Below are 22,596 nucleotides of genomic sequence, written 5' to 3'. Positions count from 1 at the left end.
GGCCCCATGGCCAGCAGAGCCAACATCCCACTGATGGGTGAGGGTGGCACTCTGTCCCTCTGTCCCCACAGGATCCCAACGCATTCCCTGTGCCCACCTTCCAAGACCTGGCTGGCTTCTGGGACCTCCTGCAGCTCTCCATTGAGGATGTCAGCATGAAGTTTGGGGAGCTCCAGCAGCTCAAGGCCAATGGGTGGAAGATCATGGAGCCCAAGGTGAGGGCAGAGCTCTGTCACTGCCACTTGTACCTGTCACCTCTTCCTCCCTCCTCATCCCCAAGCACATCTGAACCCAAACCACTGCTGGGCTCCCACTGGTGGCTGCTTTTAGCAAACCCTTGAAAAACAGAGCTGGGAAAAAGTGAGGGTAGAGAAGGGCTGTTCTCCCACTGCAAAGGGCCAGGCAGGGTCCCGGCACAGGATGGATAAAGGGATGTGCAGCCCTGCCTTGCAGCCTGTGGGAGGGTCTGTGGAGCCCCCCAGCATGGCTTGAGCTCTGGGATGCCAATTCCTGGGAGGTCCCAGCCTGACGCCCCTGTTGTCTGTGCAGGAGGAGAAGAAGGTGCCTCCCCCGATACCAAAGAAGCCGCCGCGCTCCAAGGTGCACCCGGTGAAGGAGCGCTCCCTGGACTCGGTGGACCGGCAGCGGCAGGAGGCCCGCAAGCGGCTCCTGGCAGCCAAGCGAGCCGCGTCCTTCCGCCAGAGCTCGGCCACCGAGAGCGCGGACAGCATCGAGATCTACATCCCCGAGGCGCAGACCCGGCTGTGACCGCAGCCTCCGCTTTTCTACCCGGACTGGACGGCGCGGCCGTAGCTCACTGTGATGGGGGGCCGCGGGGACACCCTGGGGCACCTCTTGGCCCCACTCACAGCTTCTCTCTTTTCTATCTTAGCCCTTTCGTGGATCCGACGGCGGGCGAACGCAAAGCCCGGTTCTGCCCCGTCCCCTTGCCCCCCACTGCCCGCATGCCCCTGCCAGCCTCTCCTGGGGTCCGGGGCTCTCCCTCCTTCCCTCCCTCTGCCCTTCCTGGGGCTGTGTCCCAGCTTTCTGTCCCCTTCCCTCTCCCCAAGCCCTTCTGCACAGCCGCCCCTGCATCCCAACCCAAAGAGAGGTGACCTCCAGCGCCCGGCCCCGCCGGGCTGGAGGGGAGGGGGCTGCAGGCAGGCCCCCCCGCCTCTCTGTACTCAGTGCAATCCCCTGGTGTGTGCTGGGACGGGCCCCCAGCCCCTGACCCCGGCCACAGCCCCCCAGCCCTGCCCTGCCGGACGAGGCTTTGGGACGTGCTGGGGACAAAGGGGTCCCCTCGCTGCTCCCCCCAGCCCGCGGCTCAGGTGCCCTGGGGACCCAGGGCTCCCTCCCCTATATACATATATAAATATAACCCAAGGAATAAACCAGAATCTACACGTGACCAGCGCTGTGTCCTGCCTGGTGGGACGGGCCAGAGCAGCAGAGGCCCCCCGGTCACGGCGAGCCGCCCCGCTTCCCTCGCACGGAGCATCGCCACACGCGCTTCTCCCCTTCCCGCTCAGCCCTCCTCCCCCTCAGCCCATCCCTCATCTGTCCGTCCTTCCCTCCCGCCAGCCTGGAGGCCAGGAGCACCTCTGCGATGTGGCACTAGCCAGGGACAGGCAATAGTCCCCCCTGCCGTGCCTTGCTGCAGGTGGGAGATGCTCCTCAGTGAGCCCACCTGCAGTGACAAGGACCACGCTGGGCTTGGCACCAGTGGGTGGCACCGGGGTGTGGACATGGCCAGCAGCTGTCCCTTGAGTGTGGAGCTACAGACACCCTCAGGGGGACACCCCTTCCTCCTGAGCTCCCAGAGCCCTGTGGGGTGGGACACCCCAGGATAGGGCTGTCACCTACCTGATGCCTCTCAGGGCCAAGGGACACCCTGGGATGTGGCTGTTCCCAGCTCCCCATCACTGTGCACAGAGCCAGGATCAGGGTGGAGAGCTCCCTCCAGGGCAGAGCAGCGTGGTGGGGCAGGAGGCTGCATCTGCCTCATCCCTGTCCTTAACCCCGTCCCCCACAATCCTGTCCTCCCTCAGTGTCCCTTTAGGTGGCAGAGGGGGGAGGATCCCACCTCTGTCCCTCCCTCTGCCGCGCCAGCAGCCCCACGCAGCATCACCAGCCACCCCCAGGGCAGGGCCAGTGGGTGCCAGGTAGCTCCCGAAATCTGGGGCCAAACCTCCCGAAATCTGGGGCCAAGCCTCGCCCAGGCCCTCAGGCAGGGCGGCGGGGACACAGGCAGCCGGGGGACGCCTGGCTGGGGTCCCTCGCTCCTGGGGGTCCGTCGGTGCTAAACACCTCCGTGACGGCAGCACCCACAAAGCCCTTCCCCACCCCACCCCACTCCCCCTGCACCCCCAATTTAGGGATGTGCCTGGGAAGGGCCCCCCGGCCCCCGCCCCGGCCAGCGCCGTGCAGTGACCGTGACACGTGGCTCCCTTTTTATTGTAACGAACCGCCGCAATTAATAAAGATGACTTTGGTTACTCCGGGCCAGCGGCCACTTCCCTGCGGGGACATGGCCGGCACCGGGCTCGCCTTTCAGCTGTCTCCCCTCCTTTTGTGTCCGAGGGATGGGAAATGCATGTGTGTGGTGCGGGAAATTGGTGACCGTGGGGTGGGAGAGGGGTTTTTGCAGGTCTCCTCGTGGATCTCCCCATGGAAATCTCCCACGGGTCTCTCCCAGCAGGGTCTCTGCTTCTGAGTCTGTCCCCATGGATGTCCCCCTGTGGGTGTTTCTCTCCCTGTGGGTTTTTCTCTCCCTGTGACTCCCCACGTGAGTCTCCCCTGTGACACCCCCGTGGGTGTCTCGCTGTGACACTCCTCGTGACTCCTGCATGACTCCATCTCCCCGTGGCCAAGACACCCTCTGTGATTTGTGCTCGTCTCTCCCTGAATCGTCCCCGCGTCTCCCCTGGGGCTCCTCTCTGTGTGTCCCCCATGGGTGACACGCCGTGATTGTCCCTGGGGGTCTCACCCTGTGGGTGTCTCCCCGTGACACCCCTTGTCGCCTGCATAGCTCCCCTCCATGTTCCCCCCTTGTCCTCCCCCGTGTATTCCTCCTTCTCCCCTGATGACTCCCCATCATGTCCCCTCCACGCTCCCCCACTGTGTGCCCCCATGTCCCCTCATGATTCCCCCTCGCTGTCCCCCCACATATTCCCCATGACTGCTCCTCGTGCCCCTCTGCGTCCCTCAATCATTTTCCCCCCAGTGTCTCCCTTGGTGTCCCCCACGTGTCCCACATGATTCCACCTCGGTGTCCCCCTCGTGTCCGCCCCCATTCCCCCCGTATCCCCCCCTGGGTGTCCCCTGCCTGTGTCCCCCCGTGTCCCCTCATGCCCCCTCCATTGTCCCCCCGTGTCCCCCATGATTCCCCCACCGAGTCCCTCGTGTCCTCCCTCCCGAGTCCCCCTCATGTCTCCTCCGTGTCCCCCCATGATTCCCCCCTCGATGTCTCCCCCGTGTCCTCCTGTGTCCCCCATGATTCTCCCCCGTATCCCCCCTGTGTCCCCTTATGTCCCCCGGTGTCCCCCGCCGTGTCCCCCCATGATTCCCCACCGTGTCCCCCCGTGTCCGCAGCTTCTGTCTCTCCCCCGTGTCCCATTCATGTCCCCCCCGTGTCCCCAGCCGCTGTCGCTCCTCCAGCGCTGCGTTTCCCTCGCTGTCCGCCAGGGGGCAGCCCCGCCCCGCCGCCCTCTTCACGGCCGTGACCGGAACGGGCGGGGCCGGGCCCGGGTGAGCGGGACCGGGACCGGGGCTGGGCCCGGCTGAGCGGGGCCGGGCGGGGGTCCCTGCGGACCCGGGCGGGGGTCCCTGCGCGGCCCACGCGGGTCCCCATTCCCTGCGGCCATTGCTGAAGGCCGGCCGGTAACTGCCGCCGGCAGGCATGTGGTCCGTGCTGTGGGCGGCCGTGCGCTCCAAGGCCCCGTACGTCACCTTCCCGGTGGCCTTCGTGGTGGGGCTGGTGGGCTCCCAGCTGGAGTGGTTCCTGCGCGGAGACCCCCCGGCCACGGCCCAGGAGGAGAAGAGCATCTCGGAGCAGCGGGAGGACCGCAAGCTGCAGGAGATCGTGGGCGAGGACCTGACCAAGGTGGTGAGCCTGAAGGACAAGCTGGAGTTCGCCCCTCGGGCCGTGCTCAACAGGAACCGGGCCGAAAAGAGTTAATAAAGGGTGATTTGGGCAAAGGCGGTGCCCTGGAGCTGGGGACTCCCCTGACACCTGCACTGCTTCCACCAGCCTCCCTCCTGCACCTGCTGCTCCTCACCGGAGGGTCAGGTTTGCCACCCCATGGATTTGCTCAAGGTACCCAGAGCTCGGTGGCAGAGCGGGCAGGGAGCCGTGTGTGGAGATGGAGAGAGGCTGAAACTCCTCAGCTCTCGCCAGGCCTGGCTCCTGCACCACAAAACACTCTCGGCCTGGTTTCATCTGTGTCTCCTCAGGTTTGATTTCTTCCATGGTGTGAAAGTAGAAGTTTGGACCTGAGTGCCACGGGATGAGGTCAGGCTGACTGCCAGTGAGAGGAAGAACTGCTGCCCTGCTTCCAGATCCCCTGTGGCTCTTGATGGGCCCCAACACAGCCCCACACCACAATGCACTACAGCAGCCATGGAGCTCTCTGGAGATCCCCTCCTGCATCATCCCACCCAGGAACGGTGACAGGGGGAGCTGAAAGTCTTGGTCCTGCTCCCTTGTGGTGCTCTGAGCGTGGCGATGTGTTGGGAATGGGGAGATCTCTGCCTCTGCACAATAAACTTCTGTCAGTTCTCGGGCCTCTGTGTCTCCTGCATCAGCACAGCCCCAGCCCTGTCTCAGGGAATGTGTCTGCTCCCTGTGTGTTCAAAAACAGCTGCTGCAGTGGGACAAATGCCATTGCTGTGCCTGGCCGGGCACTGGCAGCAGGGCGGTGGGCAGGGAGGAGAAGGAGGCACCCAATTCCCAGCCTGTGCTGTGGCTGTGCCGCCCTCCCAGCTCCCCCAGCTGCGTCATCTGCTTCCGTTTGACCTCTTTATCTGGAGGAGAAGGGCTGTGACAGCACAGGGTGGGGTCCCAGGGGACGGGGGTCCCACTGGGGTTTGAGCAGGGACAGGCTGGTAGCAGGCACTGGCTGGTGTCCCATCCAAAAAAACAGACCGCAGCCAGAGCTGCCTGAGCAGGGCCAGGGCCGGGGTTATCGCTGCCTCCTGCTTTGTTTTTTCCCGTGGTGCCTGAGCAAGGCCCCGGCTCTGCCCCGGCCCGGCCTTCCCCTCCCGGGGACGATAAATCTGCCGTGCCGGTGCGAGAGCCGGGGTCAGCAGGCAGTCAGCGTTCACACCGCGCTGTGCCGTGCCCGGGGCCGTTCCTGCCCCGCTGACAGCTTTACTGCCCTGCTCCCGACTCTGTTTGCTGCCCGAGCTGGTGGCCTGGCCTGGACTGCTGCCCTCGGCTGGGCTTATGGCCTGTCACCACCGGGAACACTGCACTCTGACCTTTGCTGCGAGGGCTGCTGAGCCTCGGCAGAAGGTGCAGGAGGAGCCTGGGTGTGATTTAGAGCCTGTCCCAGCCCTGTGTCACTGCCACCTCCCGCCAGAGCCCACCACGTTGTCCCCCTGGCAGGCTGGCACTGTTCCCTGAAGTAGCCCCTTCCCCTTTGTCTCCTGCTTTCCCAGCCGGGCTGTGGGGTGACGGCTGTTCCCTATTGTGTGCTGCGGTGGGAATGCTCCTGCTCCTTCTCCCAGCTGGGACCAGCTCGGAAGCTGTCTGTGAAATGCCTTTGTTCACCCCGCGCCGGAGCGGCTCCCCCGGCTGTTTACAGCCCATTGATCCCCTCGTTCCCAGGGCCGGGGCACAATCGGCCTTTGGGGGGGCCTCGCTGCCCCATTTCCTGCCCCATGCAGTGTCGGTGGGGAGGCTGCTCCAGCTCAGGGGAAGGACTGAGCGCTGACGGTGACAGCTTGGGCATTGGTGGCACCTGGCCGGCAGCCCCTGCCCTGCTCCCATCCCTGCCTGTGGCACTCCAGCTGTTTTCCGTGTGTCTGGGGGCTCCCGTCCATCCCGCTGCAGCTCTGTGCGTTCCCGCAGGCGCTGGGACAGGGGTGAAGCAGCTTCCCAGACTCGCTGCCTTTTCTCCTAAGCCTTCAATGCTGTAAACCCACCCTTCCTCCCATTGAATCCCAACAATGTGCCGCTTGGGAAGTGCCGGCGGGACAAGAATAGGAGTGGGCAGCTCTGAGGGCTAGGGCGAGAAATCGTGGCGGCTCACGAAGAGCCAGAGGAAGTTTTGCTGAATAAGCCATTATGGTAAAACCCTGCTCACAGCCACTCAGGTGCAAATGCTCGGTCTGGTGCAGGGGGTTTGTGGTCCAAGCTGCTGTGGAAGCCCTGTCTGCAGTGAGCCTGTCCACAGGCAAGGAGTCCCACACCTGGCCAAGAGGTCAGTGTTTGGTATGAGAGCATCCTCCAGGCTTGTCCAGCTTCAGGGATGCCCCTGCATCCATGACTGCACTGTTCCATGGATCAGGGGTTGAATCCAGCAGCCACAAGTACTCCAAATCCCAGCCCAGCCTGTGGTGGCTGTGCCTCAGGCTCCTAACTATCCTAGCTATCCTCTCAGCAGCCCTGGGAGGATGGATGGGACTCAACCAAACAAAAATCTGAGAAATCCTAGCCTGTTCTTCCATCTCCTGCCTAGGCTGAATAGCAATCATTATCGTCTACAACCAGGGGGGTCAGGCTGACTGCAGTGCTCTTGGCATGGCCTGAGGGCAGCTGCATCTTCCTGATGGACCCTCTGTCCTGCCCAGGTCCTGCATTGCTCCTGGAATCCATCGTGAACAGCTCATGAGAGGAGGAGAGGTGGTTTCCTCAGGCAGGATGCTGGCAGCAAGCTGTGCCCCAGCTCACTGAGGGGACTGGGACAGCTGCTGTGCCTGGGGGACAGTGACATCCCCCTGGCCATCCGGCACACCTGGATGGCTGCTCTGGATGTCCGGTTAGATCAGAGCAGGGATCCAGCTGGGGATGAGGTGACCCTGTGCTGGCACAGGGATGTGTGACGGTGTTCACAAGGGTCTGAGGATGAGGGAGGAGACGAGGATCTGACTCCATGTTTCAGAAGGCTTGATTGATTATTTTATGATATATATTATATTAAAACTATACTAAAAGAATAGAAGAAAGGATTTCATCAGAAGGCTGGCTAAGAATAGAAAAAGAAGGAATGAATAACAAAGGTTTGTGGCTTGGGCTCTCTGTCCGAGCCAACTAACTGTGATTGGCCATTAATTAGAAACAACCACATGAGACCAATCACAGATGCACCTGTTGCATTCCACAGCAGCAGATAATCATTGTTTACATTTTGTTCTTGAGGCCTCTCAGCTTCTCAGGAGGAAAAATCCTAAGGAAAGGATTTTCCATAAAAGATGTCTCTGACAGGGATGTCCCAAGGCCATCTGGGCCCTTCCTGCAAGGCCTGCAGTGATGATGCTTTGGGAGGAGAGGAGCAGGGTGGGAGCAGGGCTGGCAGGGACTCAAACTCTGCTGTCCCATCCGGGTGCAGTGTAGTGACCCCAGGACACCCTGGACCTGTCCCCAATGGGGTGACCCTGGGACACCCAGATCTTCCCACAGCACGGTGTCCCCACAGCCCCGGGGCACGGCGGGTGCTCACCCCAACTGTCCTGGAGAGCAAATAAAGCATCCCTCAGCGTGTGTCCCACAACCCCTGGAGACTTCTGCTCCCTCCCAGCCCAGGCTTTTCCCAGGCTCTGGATTTGCCCTTTTCCTGAGAGCAGCCAAGTCTTTCCCAGCCTCCACGTCTCGCTTCCTGCTATGGCTCCCTCCATGCTGCTCCTGGAGGCTCCTTCTGTGGCCAGAAAGGGCCTGAAGTGCCGTGGGAGAGGAGCAGCTCTGCTCTACAGCAAGTCACATCCCTCGAGCCCTAGCTGGGGACAGCTACAGGGGAACGTGTTCCCTTCCCATTCAGCATAGGGGAACGTGTTCCCTTCCCATTCCTTTCCCATTCCCTTCCCATTCCCTTCCTTTTCCCTTCCCATCAATCCCCAACGAGGGGATCAATGGATCTTCCTGCACGTACAGCTCAGGCTTGGTTCCCTAACCCCAGCACTCCAAGAGCACTGTGGGTCCTTGTTTTTAGGCCACATGGATGTTCCCATACCACAAAAAGCCCCTGGCTCTGCAGGCAGCAGCCTCTGCTTGCCTGGTGTTGCATCAGGATGATGCCCTGAGCTGCTGGCAGGGTTAGGAGCCATGCCAGGGTGGGCACAGGGTGCTGGGCACTGCAGTCCTGGTGCCTCCACACGAGGAAATGGCTGGGGGTGAGCGACAATGTCAGGATGCAGCTATTGAGTGCATTTCCTCCCTCCTGCAGTTCTCACACAGGGCTGCATTGTCTGCCATGCCCGTGCATGGAGGGACCCTAGTGGAGGGCTAAATATAACCCCAGGGAGGAAGGGAGCACCGTGGGGTTTGCTTTTCCTTCACTGTGCACCATTGGAAAGGGCAGGATTATTCCTGGTTTGGGGTTGTCCCAGTGGTGGGCACAGAGTGCTGGGGTCAGGGCTCTGTGCCTGGCCTGGGAGGATGCTCCTGACTGCTCCCACTCCCCCTGAGGACACACCTGGACAGTGACAGGGCCCTCTGGGCACGTGTGGCCATGCTGTGGCCCTGCCTGGCACCCTCCTGCCCTGCTCTCTGCCCTTCTTCCCCCTCAGCTGTGATTCTGCTCCCACCTCGGCTCTTCCTGAGTGGGTCACATTTAGACACTTGCTGTTTGCTGCATGCTGGGAAAGGTTAAAAATAAACTCCTTGGTGCTTGGCCAGCACCTCAGGCAGGGCAGCCCTCTGTCCCAGGCATGGCAGAGCTGAGCAGGTTGCCTGGCATGGACTGGTCAGAAACCTGGTCAGAAACCTCCCTGCAGAGGAGCCCCAGGGCTCCTGGGGACTGTGACTGGTGTTAGACCAACATCCCCAGCAGGAATTGGGGTTCTGGGGAGAGAACTGGCAGAGCTGCCTCAAAGTGTTTCCTAACTCTGGGGGTGCCCATGGGAGCCCCTCACTGTGCCAACATGGGGCTCAGCATCATCATCCAGGGCCGGGTGTTGGGGGAGCGAGTGCCGTTCCCACAAGGGACCGGAGGGAGCTGTTTACTCAGGAGGGAGTGTGGAGGTGTGAGAAATGCCTGTCTGGCCACTGTCTGTCCCCGGGCTGTGCCAAAGCGCTCAGCCTGGCCTCTTATCAGCTCCAAACTTTTATTTGCCTAAGGGCTGCCCGCCCACCTTCTGCAAGGCTGCTGCCAACCGCAGCCCCGCCGCTGCCCCCTCCCCAGCCCGGCCCGCAGGTAAACCCCTGGCTGTTGTTGTTGGCAGCACGTCCCGGCGGCTGGGGGGTCACTGCAGCTGCCCCGAGGCACTTTGTCACAACACGGGAACAATGGTGGGACACGGAGCTGTGTTTGTGCAGCGCCTGGGCACTGCAAATCCAGGCAAGGGAAAGGGGGGGTCTCGGCTGTCTTGTTTTTCACCTTGCAGGGTCGCTAGGAAAAGCGTGATGCTCCCTTTGTGCCAACAAAAATAGGAGTCCGGGAGAGGGGAGGTGACCTGGGGACACTGTGGTGGGTAAACATGGCATGGCTGCTCCATTCCCTTTCACTCCCTTTCCTCCTGACCCAGCACCCAGGCTGCTCCCCCCAGAGCTCTGCTGATACCTGGGGAGCATTGGGATGTGGCCCCCATTGTGCTGGGGTGGCCTGGCAGGTCCCAAATGGGCAACAGGGCAAGGTCCCTCCAGAGCCCCTCAGCCCACAGCAGGAGATGACTAGTGCAAAGTAATAAAAACCCCAAAAACCCCCAAACTATCAGGTGCTGGGCTGATTCCTCCCTAAACCCCACAGGGCTCCAAGGCACATGACTCCACAAAGTCCCTGCAAACTGCAGGGCAGGGTCCTCCCACAGCAGATCCACCCCAGCCTCCTCCAGGAGGGCACAGGGAAGAGCTGGGAGCTGTTGATGTGCCCAGACCCCCACCCCAAGGGGTTTCACCCCCCTCACCCTCAGCAGGGAGGAAGCCAAGGGTGGGCTCGGCTCCCAGCCCAAGGGCAGCTCAGCTGGGTGCCTCCCAGCTCATTTCCTCCAGTGGCCGATGGCAGCGATACTGCCCCATATCACCCATATTTCATTTTCTCCAGGGTATTTTTAGCCTGTCCCACCCTTACTAGAGAGGCCCTTGATACAGAGCAGGCTCTGCTCTGGCCTGGCTTGGCTGGGGAAACTAAACAACAGCCCCAGCCACATTGTGTGCCTTTATCTGTGGCTCATTTCCACCTATTATGCAGCCACGAGCAGCTCCATGGCCTCTGCTGGGTTTATCTGCAGTGGAGGGAGAGGGGCTGAGCTCTGCTTTGGGCCACCACGAGCCTGGGACGTGACAGTTCTGTCAAAACCGTGAGTTGAGGCTGGCCTCAGGGGGACAGGAGGCCACAGCAGGGAGGGTTGTGCTTTCAGTGGGTGAGTGGCACCCACAGCACAGCTGGGTGTTCACTTTTCCCTTCCCAGAGCACAGCATTTCCCCCTCCCTCAGCCCCAAACCCTCACCTGCCCTCCCAGAGGCAGCTGGAGGCTGCAGGAAGCACAGTCACACCTCCTTCACCTTTTCTCATTCATCCAACTTTATTCAACAAGAATGCAACACAGAATCTGCCAGGGGAAGGGACACAGTGCTGAGGGCAGTGCCCACACCCCACCCTCACACCTGGGTCACACAGGACCTGCAGCCCCTTGCTCACAGCAGGACAATCCCCTCTCACAGCATCAGTGGGCTGGGGAAATCAGGGTGACAGCTCCTGTGACAAATTTGTCCTTCCAGCCCCCCCTCCCCAGCCCCTCAGCCCACAGCAGGAGATGACTAGTGCAAAGTAATAAAAACCCCAAAACCCCCAAACTATCAGGTGCTGGGCTGATTCCTCCCTAAACCCCACGGGGCTCCAAGGCACACGGCCAGGCTGGACACAGCTCCCCAAAGTCCCTGCAAACTGCACCTTTAAGGCAGAAACTCCATGCTCAGCCCAGCAGGTTAAAAATAACTTAAAGGCACACATCCCATGGGAAAGAGCCCAGGGCTGGGAGGGGAGGAACTCACACTCCTGGGTCACCCACAGTGACCCAGGGATCTGCTGGTGACAACAGAGCTGGCTTAACCCCTCATGTCCCATGGGGAGGAGGCAGCTCTGCAGCAAATCCTGGGCAGGTGCCAGGGCCACTGGAATGGGATGGGGCTGGTGGCCAGGATCAGTCAGTGCTGCCCCAGCCCAGCTTTTCCTGGCAGTCCCAGCTCAGCCTGCTCCATGTGGAGGCTGCAGAGCAGCAGCTTCCCACGGCTGCACTCCTGGCTCTGGGGTCTGGCTGAACCGCAGCTCCCAATGGCCAGCAGCCTCCAGCCATGCCTTGGGGACAGCCTGTTCCACGCCGTGGCTCCAGGGCTTTCTCCCTTTCCCACGGCAAGGCACACAGGACACGCTGTCCCGGGGAACTTTGTGCAGTTTCCTTCCTCGCAGGGTCTGTGGGGAAAACCGGCGAGAGCTCCACGGCCTGAGCATCCCATCCCAATCCCAGGGCGGGCAGGTCTCCGGAGCCTCCAGAGGGGAATGTGTACAGCACAGAACCGGGCAGGAGGCAGCTGCCTGCCCACAGCCAGCACCTTTGCAGGCACAAGGGAGCGAGGAATGTCCCCCTGCAGGCCGGGGCCAGCCCGGCACTACACATATTGCTTTTTGGAGGCTGAGCTGCCCGGCCGGCTGCCCGGTTTCTCCTCCGGGGCGGAGGCTTCAGCAGCCCCGGGGGCGTAGGGGTCCGACAGGGGTCTGCTGCCACCGCCCAGGGCCAGGTTCTCCTCGTTGCGGTAGTTGGCCCAGTTCTGCTCGCTGGAGAGCTTGTTGTAGGTCTGGTAGGAGGGTGCGTGGCTCTCAGCCATGGGCAGGAAGGGATAGTGCTTGGGAGAGTAGGGACTGGTGACCATGTCATCCACAAAGGTGTCCTGGCTCGGCACAGCTGGCCCTGACACTTTCTTGATGTTGCTAAGCAGGCTCTTGCAGCAGAGGTGGAAGAGCTCCAGGAGGTTCAGGATTAAGGAGATCAGGCCCATCACCAGCATGAAGATGATGAAGATGCTCTTCTCGGTGGGGCGGGAGATGAAGCAGTCCACCTGATGGGGGCAGGGGTCCCTCTTGCACACGTAGCGGGGCACCATGGAGAAGCCATACAGGTACCACTGGCCCACGAGGAAACCGGCCTCAAAGATGCTCTTGCAGATGACGCTGGTGATGTAGGTCCACATCAGAGCCCCTCGGATCTTGAGCCGCCCGCTCTCTGTCATGTAGATCTTGGACATCTTCTTCTCCAGGGCTGCCAGGGCCTGCTCGATCTTGGGGTCCTTGCTGTGCACAGCCCGAAGCTCGCTCTCCTGCCTCTTCAGCTTCTCCTCCTTGCGGGAGAGGTAGACAACGTGGCCCAGGTAAATCAGGGTCGGGGTGCTGACGAAGAGGAACTGGAGCACCCAGTAGCGGATGTGGGAGATGGGGAAGGCTTTGTCATAGCAGACGTTGGTGCAGCCCGGCTGCTTGGTGTTACACACGAAATCCGACTGCTCGTCCCCCCACACAGACTCCCCGGCCAGGCCCAGGATGAGGATGCGGAAGATGAAGAGCACGGTGAGCCAGATCTTCCCGATCACCGTCGAATGCTCCTGGACTTGGTCCAGCAGTTTCTGCAGGAATTCCCAGTCACCCATCTTCTAGGAACCCTTTGCCTCTGCCAGCAGAGAGAAGACAGCGGCCACGTCAGTGCCCTGTTTCCATGCTGGGGAGCACAGATGTGACCACCCAAACCCTGCTTTTTCAGGATATGGCTGCTCTGCAGAGTGTCCCAGCAAACCCTCTGAGGAACATCCCACTTCTGAGGGAGGGAGGGTTCCAGGCAGCGTTTAGGAGTCCCAGAGGGCTCCTCCTACACAGCGCAGGAACAGAGAGCTGGGAGAGACCGGGATTCTCTCCTCCCAGAGGCACCCACAGATCGTGGCTCTCCTGGTCACTCTGGGGACGGCCCACAGCCAGTGAGGTTTTGGGGCTGCCCAGGGAGCTCAGGGCACCTGGAGAGGAGGCACTGTGGGGCCTCACAAATTTGCTGCTGCCCTGGCTTTCCCAAAAAGCAGAGAGCAGGATGGTCTAGAGGGGAAGCACATGCCAGGGACCTGTATCCCTTGGGGTACAGCTGCCACCCCATGCCTATTCAGGCCTCACCCCAAACTGAACGGACAGCCCCCCATGCTGCGGGGCCATGGACGCCCAGCCCCAGTCCCCTCCCATGGCCAGGGGATCCCCAGCACCGCTCACCACCCTGCTGCCACTCCCGGCATTCTGGGGAGCCAAGCCCGCACCCCGCGGGCGCTCAGCCCGGCTGTGAGAGCGGGACAGAGCGGCCGCAGCCCCGGCTCCTCATTAACGGCTGCTAATTAAGCACAGAAGTGCCGGCTGTGCCGTTAGAGGAACCCCAGGCAGCGGTGGGGTGCCCTGTCCCCAGCACGGTGTCCCCGAGCGGTGCCGGTGTCCCGGCGGTGCCCGCACTCACCTCCGCCGCGCCGGGCACGTCCCGCGGGGCTCGGGCCGCGCTCAGTGTGCGGGGTCGGGCCGGGTGCCTCCGCTTATTCGGGGCCCGGGGAAGCCGGAGGAGGAGCGTGGGCAGGAAACCGGGGGCCGGGGCTTAGCACCGGGCCGGGCCGAGCTGCAGGTGTGCGGGGCCGCCCCCTCCCGCGGCCCCCGGAGCAGGGGGCGGCCCCGGCGGGCGGGGCGGGGGCGGCCGGAGCCGTCGGGGCCGAAGCTGGGGGGGAACAGTGGGAAGCTCGGGTGCCTCTCACACTTTCATCTACGGCTGTGTGTCCGCCACCGGGCAAACCGCTGAGCCAGAGACCCCGGGATGCTCCGTCCGATCCCCGCCGGTGTCCCGGGGATGTTCCGTCCTTGCCCGACCCGCCCGGACCGCGGCTGCGGCGCTCATGGTTTGCCCCCGAGGGTCCGTGCGGCGCGGCGGGCGCTGGGTGGTGCTGGAGCCTCATCGGAGCCCGGCTGTGATCCCGCATCCCGCCGGTTCCTGGGATGAACCCAACCCGTTCCTGGCCCCTATCCCTTACCCTGCAGGCTCCCGGGCTGAACCCCACCGGAGCCCAGCCCCACCGGAGTCCCGCATCCCGGGTTCCCGGGATGGGCCCCGGGATAAACTTCACTGTGCCTGGCCCCCATCCCGTATCCCGAAAGGTCCCGGGCTGAGCCCCATCAGTGCCCAGCTGCGATTCCGTCGGTTCCTCGGATGAACCTCACTGGTTCGTGGCCCCTATCCCGTAATCCGCAGGCTCCCGGGGCTGAGCCCCATCACAGCCCAGTTATGATCCCGCATCCCGCCGGTTCTCGGGATGAATCCAACCCGTTCCTGGCCCCTATCCCATTTCCCGCAGGCTCCCGGGCTGAGCCCCATCAGAGCCCAGCTGCGATCCCGCGTCCCACTGGTTCTCGGGATGAACCACACCAGAGCCCGGCCGGGAAGTCCCCGCTCAAGTTCCAGACGGAGTTTTGCTCTCGGGGGTCTCAGCACAGCCCAGTGGGGCTGTGAAACGCGGGCGGGCTGAGCGGGGCTGGGAACAGCCGACCCTCCGCTAGTGCTGCTTAAGGAGAGATTAAATGGAAATAATTTCTATTTATTGTAATATTTATCAAGGTTTAGTAAATAATTGATGCTCATCCCTCCTTGATTTCCTTGGGGGCCAGCGTGAGGTTCTGCTGAATTAAAGTTTAACGACGCGTGACAAGCTGGGAGAGGCGGAACGGGCGGACGTGAGCTCGGCTGTGGCTCGGCCAATGCCCAGCTCAGGCGGATGAGAAGGACCTGGCTGCAGGCTCCTGAGGAACCTCTGCAGATCCATGTCTTCTGCCCTCACCAGTCCCCCAGTTTCCAGCGTGCAGAGCAGATTTTGGTGTCTCCAAAAACGACATTTATTGGACTTTTGGATCTGTAGCTTGTGCTGGGTGTGATGTGCATCTGAGGTGAGGGGGAACACAGAGGCACCAAGGGAAGCAGCAGAGCTTTTGGGCAAGACATGGCTTGGTGCTTGTGTGAGCCAGGGGGGAGAAATAGCAAACTGGACAAACTGGGCCAGCAGAACAGTTGCCAACAGACTGGAGCCCTGGTCCTCTGTCATTGCTTTGGGTGCACGAAGAGAGATTTGGCCACGGAGCCCAGAATTCCTTTGGTTTCTTGGTACAAAAGAAAGCAGTGCATGAGTGAGGCACAGTAAGCTGGGAGGACTGGCACACACTGGGTGACACCAGCCCTGGCTGGGCACCAGCTGGGGGCACTCACACCCAGCATGGGAGCAGCAGGACCCAAGAGAAGCTCTGGACACAAAGATCTGTGTGCTGCTGTGATGTCCATGCTTGTGGCACTGCCACCTGCAGAGCTCCAGGTGTCCCTTACCTTACCTGTGTCTGCTCAGGCACCCGTGGGTCTCTCTCCAGGGACATTACTTTGTTGGGTTTAGTAATTTTTCACACAGGTCGACTCTTGAGGGTTCAGGGATTTGCCAGGCTGGAAAAGCCAAGTTGAGGGGAATGTGAACCGGCTGGGATGGATGTGAGGTCACAGCTCTTCTCCTCTGTGGGAAGAACAGACACACTCAGGCATGGCCAGCACCAACCTGCCAGCAAGCGTGTCCACACCACTGGGACAGCCAGGGATGTGCCCGTGGTCCCAAGCAGGAGAGTTCCCTTGGATGTGTCCCCCTCCCCTTACAGCCACCGAGGTCCTGGTTGAAGAGTCTGGTGGTCACCCGTGGTGCCAACCATCCCTGGCACAAACCAGGACATTCTTCCCCCACCACCCTCCCCTGCACCCCTCAGAGAGCAGTCAGGGCTGCCACACACCTCGGCTGGGACTTGCTGTCCTTCTCCTCTGACTTGACATGGCAGTGGCAGGCGGAGGCCTTGCTGTAGCTGACAGAGCGCTTGGATTTCCTCCACCTCCTTGTCCTCTGGACAACTCTCTTGAAGATGAGGTAGAAGATCTCACAGACGGTGAGGACGATGCAGATGGAGGAGGCTCCAACCATGAAATAGGTGAAGACCCTTTTCTCGGTTGGCCGAGCGATGTAGCAGTCCACGGTGTTGGGACAGGGATCCACGTTGGTGCACTGGACCAGCCGTGGCAAATCGAAGCTGTCCCACATCTTGTGGAGGAGGTAGAGGAACAGGATCTCTATGACAAGCTTGAAGAAGAGGCTGAACAGGTAGGTCCACCACAGCCCGCCATGCTTCTTGCCCGTGTTGCTGTAGAGCTTGGGGCAGTTCTCTCCGTTCTTCTCCCGGTTCTTCCTCTCGCGGTCCTCCCGGTAGGCCACGTGCATGATGACCAGGAGGGAAGGACAAGTGACAAAGATGAGCTGCAGGGCCCAGAGGCGGATGTGGGAGATGGGGAAGAAGTGGTCATAGCACACGTTGGTGCAGCCCGGCTGCCGCGTGTTGCAGTCAAAGTCCTTCTGCTCGTCGCCCCAGACCTTCTCGGCCGCCACCACGTAGACCAGCACTCGGAAGACAAAGACCATGGAGAGCCAGATGCGGCTGAAGGCTGTGGAGTACTTGTTGACCCCGCTGAGCAGCCCCTGCAGCGTTTTCCAATCCATGGCAGCTGAGGGAAACCGGGGTCACCCAACCTGGAGAGGCAGAGGGAGCAATGGAGACCCCACTGCACATCTCTCGCTGCACTAATTCTCACTTACATACAAGATACATACAAGGCCAAAAGGGCCCAAACACCGTTGGCCCATTCGGACTCCTCCAACCCCTAGCAGATGGTGTAAAACTATTTATCAAAGAACCCATCCGACCATCAACGTCCTCCCCAGCCTTATTCATCGCAACCCCGATACTAGCCCTACTTTTAGCAATCTCCATCTGAATCCCACTACCCCTACCATTCTCCTTAGCAGACCTTAACCTAGGCCTACTCTTCCTACTGGCCATGTCAAGCCTAGCAGTGTACTCCATTCTGTGATTCCTCTCCCTCACCACATTACACTCATCTAGGATGGGGGCTCTTCACCCTTGCAGACAGTAAAGCCCATCCTCACCCTCCTGGTGATAATCTCTCTACACTTCCTCAATCCCTCTGCACTTCCTTCTGACAGAACCTTTGCTGTCAGGGATGAGCCACCCGGCCAAGTCCCTGCCACCAGCTCCGTGCCTGATTGTGTGTGCTGGTGCAAACTGGCAGCACGATCTGCTGGAGCAGGCCAGGATCACCAGCCAAAGGGGAAATGGCTGCTCCTGTCCCAGCTGGTGTGCTGGGACATGCCAGGGACCTGTTTTCTGTCTCACAGGCAATACCTGAGGTGACAGTGGGGCTTCAGAAAGTGAGAGTCCGTGTGTGTCACAGTCCGTGTGTGTCACAGTCTGTGTGTGTCACCACCATGTCACCCTGGCCAGTGCTCTGCTCCTGCAGAAATGCCGGAGGTGCCGACGGCCAAACCGGCTCAGCAGCTCAGCCTGGGGCTGCCCTGAGTGAGCCGGGAGACATGCTAAGCCTGACCCGGAGCTTTACTGCACCTGGATTTACAAACCCAGGTGGTTTTTACAACCCTCTGGGCTGTGAAGGTGTCTGCCCTGGCAAAGGGATTCACAGAACACTTTTAAGGAATTGCTGCTGCCTCTTGCCCACCCAGTGCCTTCCAAGACGTACCTGGAGGAGGCTCAGGCTCCTTCCCCGCTCACCGGGGGCTGTGGGGTGGGGAGTGTCCAGCACGGGGCATAGCCAGGGCACGGTGGCAGAGTGGTGATCAGGGTCCTCTCATCCACTGCACTGCGGTGTCCCAGGGCTGTGGGGTGGAACAGAACCTGGAGCACTGCCCGGAGCCCATGGAACACTGTGGGAGCCTGTGCTTGGCCAGGGCCACCCCGCAGCAAGCCCCGAAGCTGAGGCTGTGCTCCCACACTTCTGGCCCAGGGACGCACCAGGAAGGGTGGCTGGGCTGAGTGGCCCCAGGCTGGGGTCCCTGGGATCCCATGTGCCAAGTGCCAGGGCTGTGCCTCTGCCCATGCCCACACACCTTCACTCACCACCCCATCTGGAACCAGATCTTCCTCCCTGGCAAACCCTTGGCCGGGAGTCAGGGTGGGGAGCAATCACTGCGTTCCCACCCAACCCTTTCAAACTGGGAGAGGGGAGCTGCTGTTTTCCCCCAAAACCTGGTGCTGATGGAACCTGGACACTCTGCATGCCCCCAGTGCCAGCCTGCCAATTCACCCACAACCCCAACCCTGGTGCCAGCAAGACCAACCCAGTGCCCACCTGCCCATAACCCACCTGCCCAGCACTGTGTGCCCAGTTCAGCCCAGCGCTGGCTCCACTCATGGACCCGCCGTGGGGCAGGAAGGGGTTGAGATCTCCGTGCCAATCTCTGTGCCAAGCTCTGTGCCAATCCCCGTGGCAGTGGGTGAGTCCAGCACTCTGTGAGCCCCCATGGGCTGCCCAGTGCTGGGTGGCAGCCAGGCAGAGCAGGGGCAGCTCTCAGGAGTGCTCAGCTGTGCCGGCAGTGCCCGTTTGCCTCCCGCAGAGCCCGGCACCTTTGCCAGCCCCCGGGATGCCAACCCACTGCGTCACAGTCCTGCCCCGTGTGGGCGCAGGGCGTTGGAGCCGGCAGCGCCCTGCTCCCACCTGGGCTGCACACTCAGCAGAAACACTTTTCTCAGGGGGTCTCTGCCCCTTTTGGGAGTGGGACAGAGGTGGCCATGGGGTGGCCATTGCTCTCCTTGGGGTGCCACGCTGTGCCATCCCCCTTCATCACCCCTGGCACGGCCTGTGGGGTCCCGGTGCGGCACTGTGTGATGTTGGGATCCCCATTTCTGACCCCACTGTCACAGCAGCCACCTGCACCCCGTTACACCTTAGCACAGCTCCCACCTGCCCCCCGTTACCCTGCAGGGCTGTCCCCCCTCCACCCTGGCAGCCCCAGAGTACCCAGTGCCCCGGCAGGTACCTGTCCAGGTGGGAGAGCCAGAGGAAGGTGTCCGGATGGGATCAGGGAAGCTCCTTCCCAGCCTGAGCCCTCCTGCACACACAGGTTTGTGTGAGCAGGGGAGGGGAAGGGTGGTTGGTTTGGTTCCCAGTAACTGGGTGAGTCTGGCAAACAGCTCCGGAGAGGCTCTGGCTGCACATGCACACACACGCTCGGCTCCAACAACAAAAGGCAGGTCAGATCCCGCAGCGAGATCGGCACAGACGCATTCCTCCGCAGGAAACTCCTTCCAGGTGATGTCCCATCCCTGCAGGGCTCTGCAGCCTGGCAGCAAGGCCAGGGACCCCGCTCTGCGCCCCAGCTGCGGGCCCACCAGCAAACAGGGCTGAGAGTCCCAGATTACGCAATTGCAACCCACTTTTGAAATGATTTTGCCTTAGTAATAGTTTTGCAACAGCTCATCGGTATCTCCAACCTACAGGAACTTGCAGGCACCGCCCTGGCGGGGCTGGTGTGGCCAGGTGGGACCTTTGCCATCGAGCAGGGTGGCACCAGGGTCCCCGTGCAGCCGGACCCTGCTCTGCTGCTGCCTGATGCTTGGGAAAAACGCCAATCGCTTGTTTTTAAAATTTTTAAAAGTTTAATCGTAATAAAATGGTTAAAAAAATATAGTAACACAATTAGAGTAATAACAATTTGGACAAATTGAACTAGGACAATATGAGACAATAAAAACAAAGAGTTACGGATGTCCGGGTACCTTTTTCTGGGCATCACGAGCCCGAAAAATTAACAAAGGATTAACCCTTAAAAGCAATAGCCTGTTGCATATTCATACACTTCATACATGATGCATAAATTCCATTCAAACACGGGATTCTGTCTGGTCATCATCAACTTCTTCCTCCGAATCCTAACAGCACCTTCGAGGTGGGAAGAATTTCGTTTCTTCTGATAGGAGGGCAATAAATTCTTTTTCTCTGAAAGATTCAGGTGTCCTGTGGCTGCTATCTCGCTGCGAGTCCTTTCTTTTAAACAAAGCATCTTACATAGCATCGTTTCTATTTTAACAATTTTTATAACCTAAAACTATATTTAACACACTACTTCAGAGCATTAATCTGGCATTACTTTCTAACACAACACATATAATATTCACTTGAATGTTTGCGAAAAGCCAATCATAAAATACATGCATTTTTCACATGCTGCACCCCCATGGGACCTGCAGGGTGTCCCTAAGGGGTTTGTCCCTCTGTCCCACTCCCCAGAGCACCGGGGGCTTCCAGGAGGCTGAGTCAGCCCCATCCCACCGGATATCCCATGGGTAGATGCCTGTGCCGATGTAGCCGGGCAGGAATGCTGCTTCCCTTCCCTCACCTGGTTTCTAGAGTGCCCCGAGGCTTCCCTGGAATCCTCCGGCACACCCTGGGGCCGATCAGCCGTGCCGGAGCCGCCTCGGCACCCGGCCAGGGCCACCCCTCCCATGGGGACACGGCTGAGGAGCCCCGGGGTGCTTTGGTGCCTGCAGGGATTCGCTCCCTGCTCTCCTGGCAGACAAGGAGCCCCTTGCCCCGAGGCTTTTTGTATCCAGGAGGGCAAAAACTGCCACTGAGGGTTTGCCAGGCTGGGGACAATGAAATGAGAGCCCAGGAGACCCAAAGCAAACGCAGGTGGCAGCCTGGGGGTGCAGGATGGGCTTAGCCTGGAGGAGTGGACAGCCATGGGCACTCCAATATCAGATGAGAGCCAAGCAGGGGCTCTGGAACGTTCCTTGACCCCGGAGCTGCCCGGATCAGGAATTTGAGCTATGTTATGCAGAGAGCTGGTGTGGCAGGAGCTCAGCAGGAATCTGGGGGCTGTGAGCTGGAAAACCCTGGAGAGAGGGAAGGTGCCAGAAGCACTGGAAGCTCTGACTCCTTGCAGAGGCAGCTGCTCCCTGCCCCACGGCCAAACCCTGTAAGGGCCAGGTGGAGAGAGGGGCTGGATCCCCCTGGGCAGCCTCTTGCCTGCAGTTTTGGAATTTCTGGAGCGGCCTTGTGGTCACAGTGAGAGAGTTCAGGTGCATGGACAGAAAATCTCCCTCAGGCAGTTGGGTGGGGAGCTGAAACAGCTCCACGCTTTGCAGGGCTGGAAATGCTGAGCTGGGTGTTTGGGTGAATCCATAAATCCGTCAAGGGGCACATCCCTGCGCCCCCGCTGCCAGTGTGGGCACAGGGAAAAGGTGACAGCGTGGTTCTGCACATCTCAGCACTTGGGAGCTTAAGGGCTATGCCCAGGACTTGTCACCCTGGTGCCACCCTGCTCCAACACAGCTGAGAGGCCTCAGGGCCACATGTAAACACTGGGATTTAGGGAGGCCCAACCTTGGCTCCTCCATGAAGGAAAAATCCAAACAGTGGAGCTGGATGCCAAACCAGCAGGAAAAAGTCAGACATAAAACCCTTTTAGAAGGGTCTTAAATGGAGCGTGGCAGAATTCTGCCTAGGACATGTCACCCTGGTGCCACCCTGCTCCGACACAGCTGGGGGACAGCTGAGAGGCCTCAGGGCCAGATGTAAACACTGGGATTTAGGGAGGCCCAACCTTGACTCCTCCATAAAGGAAAAACCCAAACTGTGGAGCTGGTGGATGCCAAACCAACAGGAAAAGCTCAAACATAAAACCCTTTTAGAAGGGTCTTAAATGGAGCATGGCAGGATTTTCTGCCTGCCAACAGCTGTCCCCCTCCAGAGCCACATCCCCAGGGATGAGACTCCCCCTCAAGAACAGGGGCAGAGGAGTCATGGGGCCTGGGAGCTGGCAGCCAGGGCTGCACATAAATCAGAGAGATTCTCCTCAATTCCCAGCAAACAGGCAGGTTTTGGCCAGGGCAGAAACAAGGCCAAGCTGGGGAGGTCAATTTACCCTGACCTGTGCACTCAATCCCCTCTACATCCCTGCCTGGGCTGCAGTTAGTGCTGAGTTTCTTTAAAATTCCCCCACCCCAAGATTTAAGAGGTCTTCTGGGATCTCGCAAGCAAATACAGGGAATTTCCTGTGTGAGGACGCGAAATCTGGGAAATATTCAGCTTTTATTGTGACACACCCCCTGGTTTGCTGACTCTGGTCCTGCCTCTGCATTCCAGGAGATATCCCAGTACCCAGACCTCCATTTTTGGCACCAATATCAAAAGAAGCAGCTGAATGCTCTCCTTTTTCTGGCGGACTGCTGCTTATCCCAAGCCTGGATGGTGCAAGACACTCAGAGCTCTGCAATGTTTGCTCTGGGCATGACAAAACAGCACAACAACATCCACAACTGGATCCAGCAACTGGATCTCCTCCAGCTGTGCTTTGGTGTGCAGAGGTGGGACAGGGAGGTTTTTCTGGGGCTCACTTCAGTCCCCATTAGTGCCTGCAGAGGGGAACTCCTCGGGGTTTCACTCTCCAGCCTGGAGCAGGAGTGGCCAACCTTGCTGGAAAACAAACAGCCCAGCCCATGCTCTTTAATTCGGGGCAATGGCTCGCACACAAAGAACAACTTGTGTCCTCTG

General features: G+C 60.3%; 4 protein-coding genes across 9 annotated transcripts in view; 2 read left to right on the top strand and 2 right to left on the bottom strand.

The window, feature by feature from the left end:
- DLGAP3 (DLG associated protein 3) overlaps window positions 1-2,556 on the top strand; it is a 28,536-nt gene extending 25,980 nt beyond the window's left edge. For all 3 annotated transcript variants that reach the window (XM_064731330.1, XM_064731327.1, XM_064731328.1), the window contains exons 11-12: window positions 72-215; window positions 550-2,556. In XM_064731330.1, the coding sequence (XP_064587400.1) occupies window positions 72-215; window positions 550-768 (363 nt within the window). In that variant the 3' untranslated portion in view covers window positions 769-2,556. The remainder of the gene's footprint in view (window positions 1-71; window positions 216-549) is intronic.
- A 1,210-nt stretch (window positions 2,557-3,766) lies between these two features.
- On the top strand, window positions 3,767-4,780 carry SMIM12 (small integral membrane protein 12). Its single transcript, XM_064731548.1, has 2 exons — window positions 3,767-4,318; window positions 4,456-4,780. Exon 1 carries the CDS (start codon window positions 3,902-3,904, stop codon window positions 4,178-4,180), a length of 279 nt encoding a protein of 92 aa, XP_064587618.1. The 5' UTR covers window positions 3,767-3,901; the 3' UTR covers window positions 4,181-4,318; window positions 4,456-4,780.
- A 5,877-nt stretch (window positions 4,781-10,657) lies between these two features.
- On the bottom strand, window positions 10,658-13,797 carry GJA4 (gap junction protein alpha 4). Of its 2 annotated transcripts, none has more exons than XM_064731764.1 (2): window positions 13,633-13,797; window positions 10,658-12,816 (listed from the first exon to the last, which is right to left on the bottom strand). In XM_064731764.1, the coding sequence occupies exon 2, from the start codon at window positions 12,794-12,796 to the stop codon at window positions 11,765-11,767; it is 1,032 nt and encodes a 343-aa protein (XP_064587834.1). In that variant the 5' UTR covers window positions 12,797-12,816; window positions 13,633-13,797; the 3' UTR covers window positions 10,658-11,764. The 2 variants fall into 2 exon arrangements, with proteins under 2 accessions (XP_064587834.1, XP_064587835.1); XM_064731765.1 differs by lacking the exon at window positions 13,633-13,797 and adding an exon at window positions 13,398-13,480 and having other exon boundaries at window positions 10,664-12,816.
- A 939-nt stretch (window positions 13,798-14,736) lies between these two features.
- GJB3 (gap junction protein beta 3) lies at window positions 14,737-19,456 on the bottom strand. Of its 3 annotated transcripts, none has more exons than XM_064731512.1 (4): window positions 19,082-19,456; window positions 17,785-17,920; window positions 15,975-16,759; window positions 14,737-15,706 (listed from the first exon to the last, which is right to left on the bottom strand). In XM_064731512.1, the coding sequence occupies exons 3-4, from the start codon at window positions 16,727-16,729 to the stop codon at window positions 15,691-15,693; spliced, it is 771 nt and encodes a 256-aa protein (XP_064587582.1). In that variant the 5' UTR covers window positions 16,730-16,759; window positions 17,785-17,920; window positions 19,082-19,456; the 3' UTR covers window positions 14,737-15,690. The 3 variants fall into 3 exon arrangements, with proteins under 3 accessions (XP_064587582.1, XP_064587583.1, XP_064587581.1); XM_064731513.1 differs by lacking the exon at window positions 19,082-19,456 and adding an exon at window positions 18,409-18,647 and having other exon boundaries at window positions 15,028-15,706; XM_064731511.1 differs by lacking the exons at window positions 14,737-15,706; window positions 19,082-19,456 and having other exon boundaries at window positions 15,947-16,759; window positions 17,785-17,923.
- Between the last annotated feature and the right edge of the window lie 3,140 nt (window positions 19,457-22,596).

The sequence above is a fragment of the Zonotrichia leucophrys genome, chromosome 23 (genome assembly GCF_028769735.1).
Source record: "Zonotrichia leucophrys gambelii isolate GWCS_2022_RI chromosome 23, RI_Zleu_2.0, whole genome shotgun sequence".
In the NCBI taxonomy this organism is placed as follows: domain Eukaryota; kingdom Metazoa; phylum Chordata; class Aves; order Passeriformes; family Passerellidae; genus Zonotrichia; species Zonotrichia leucophrys.
The sequence above is the reverse complement of the archived record's forward strand: the minus strand, read 5'-3'. Positions and strand labels throughout refer to the sequence as shown.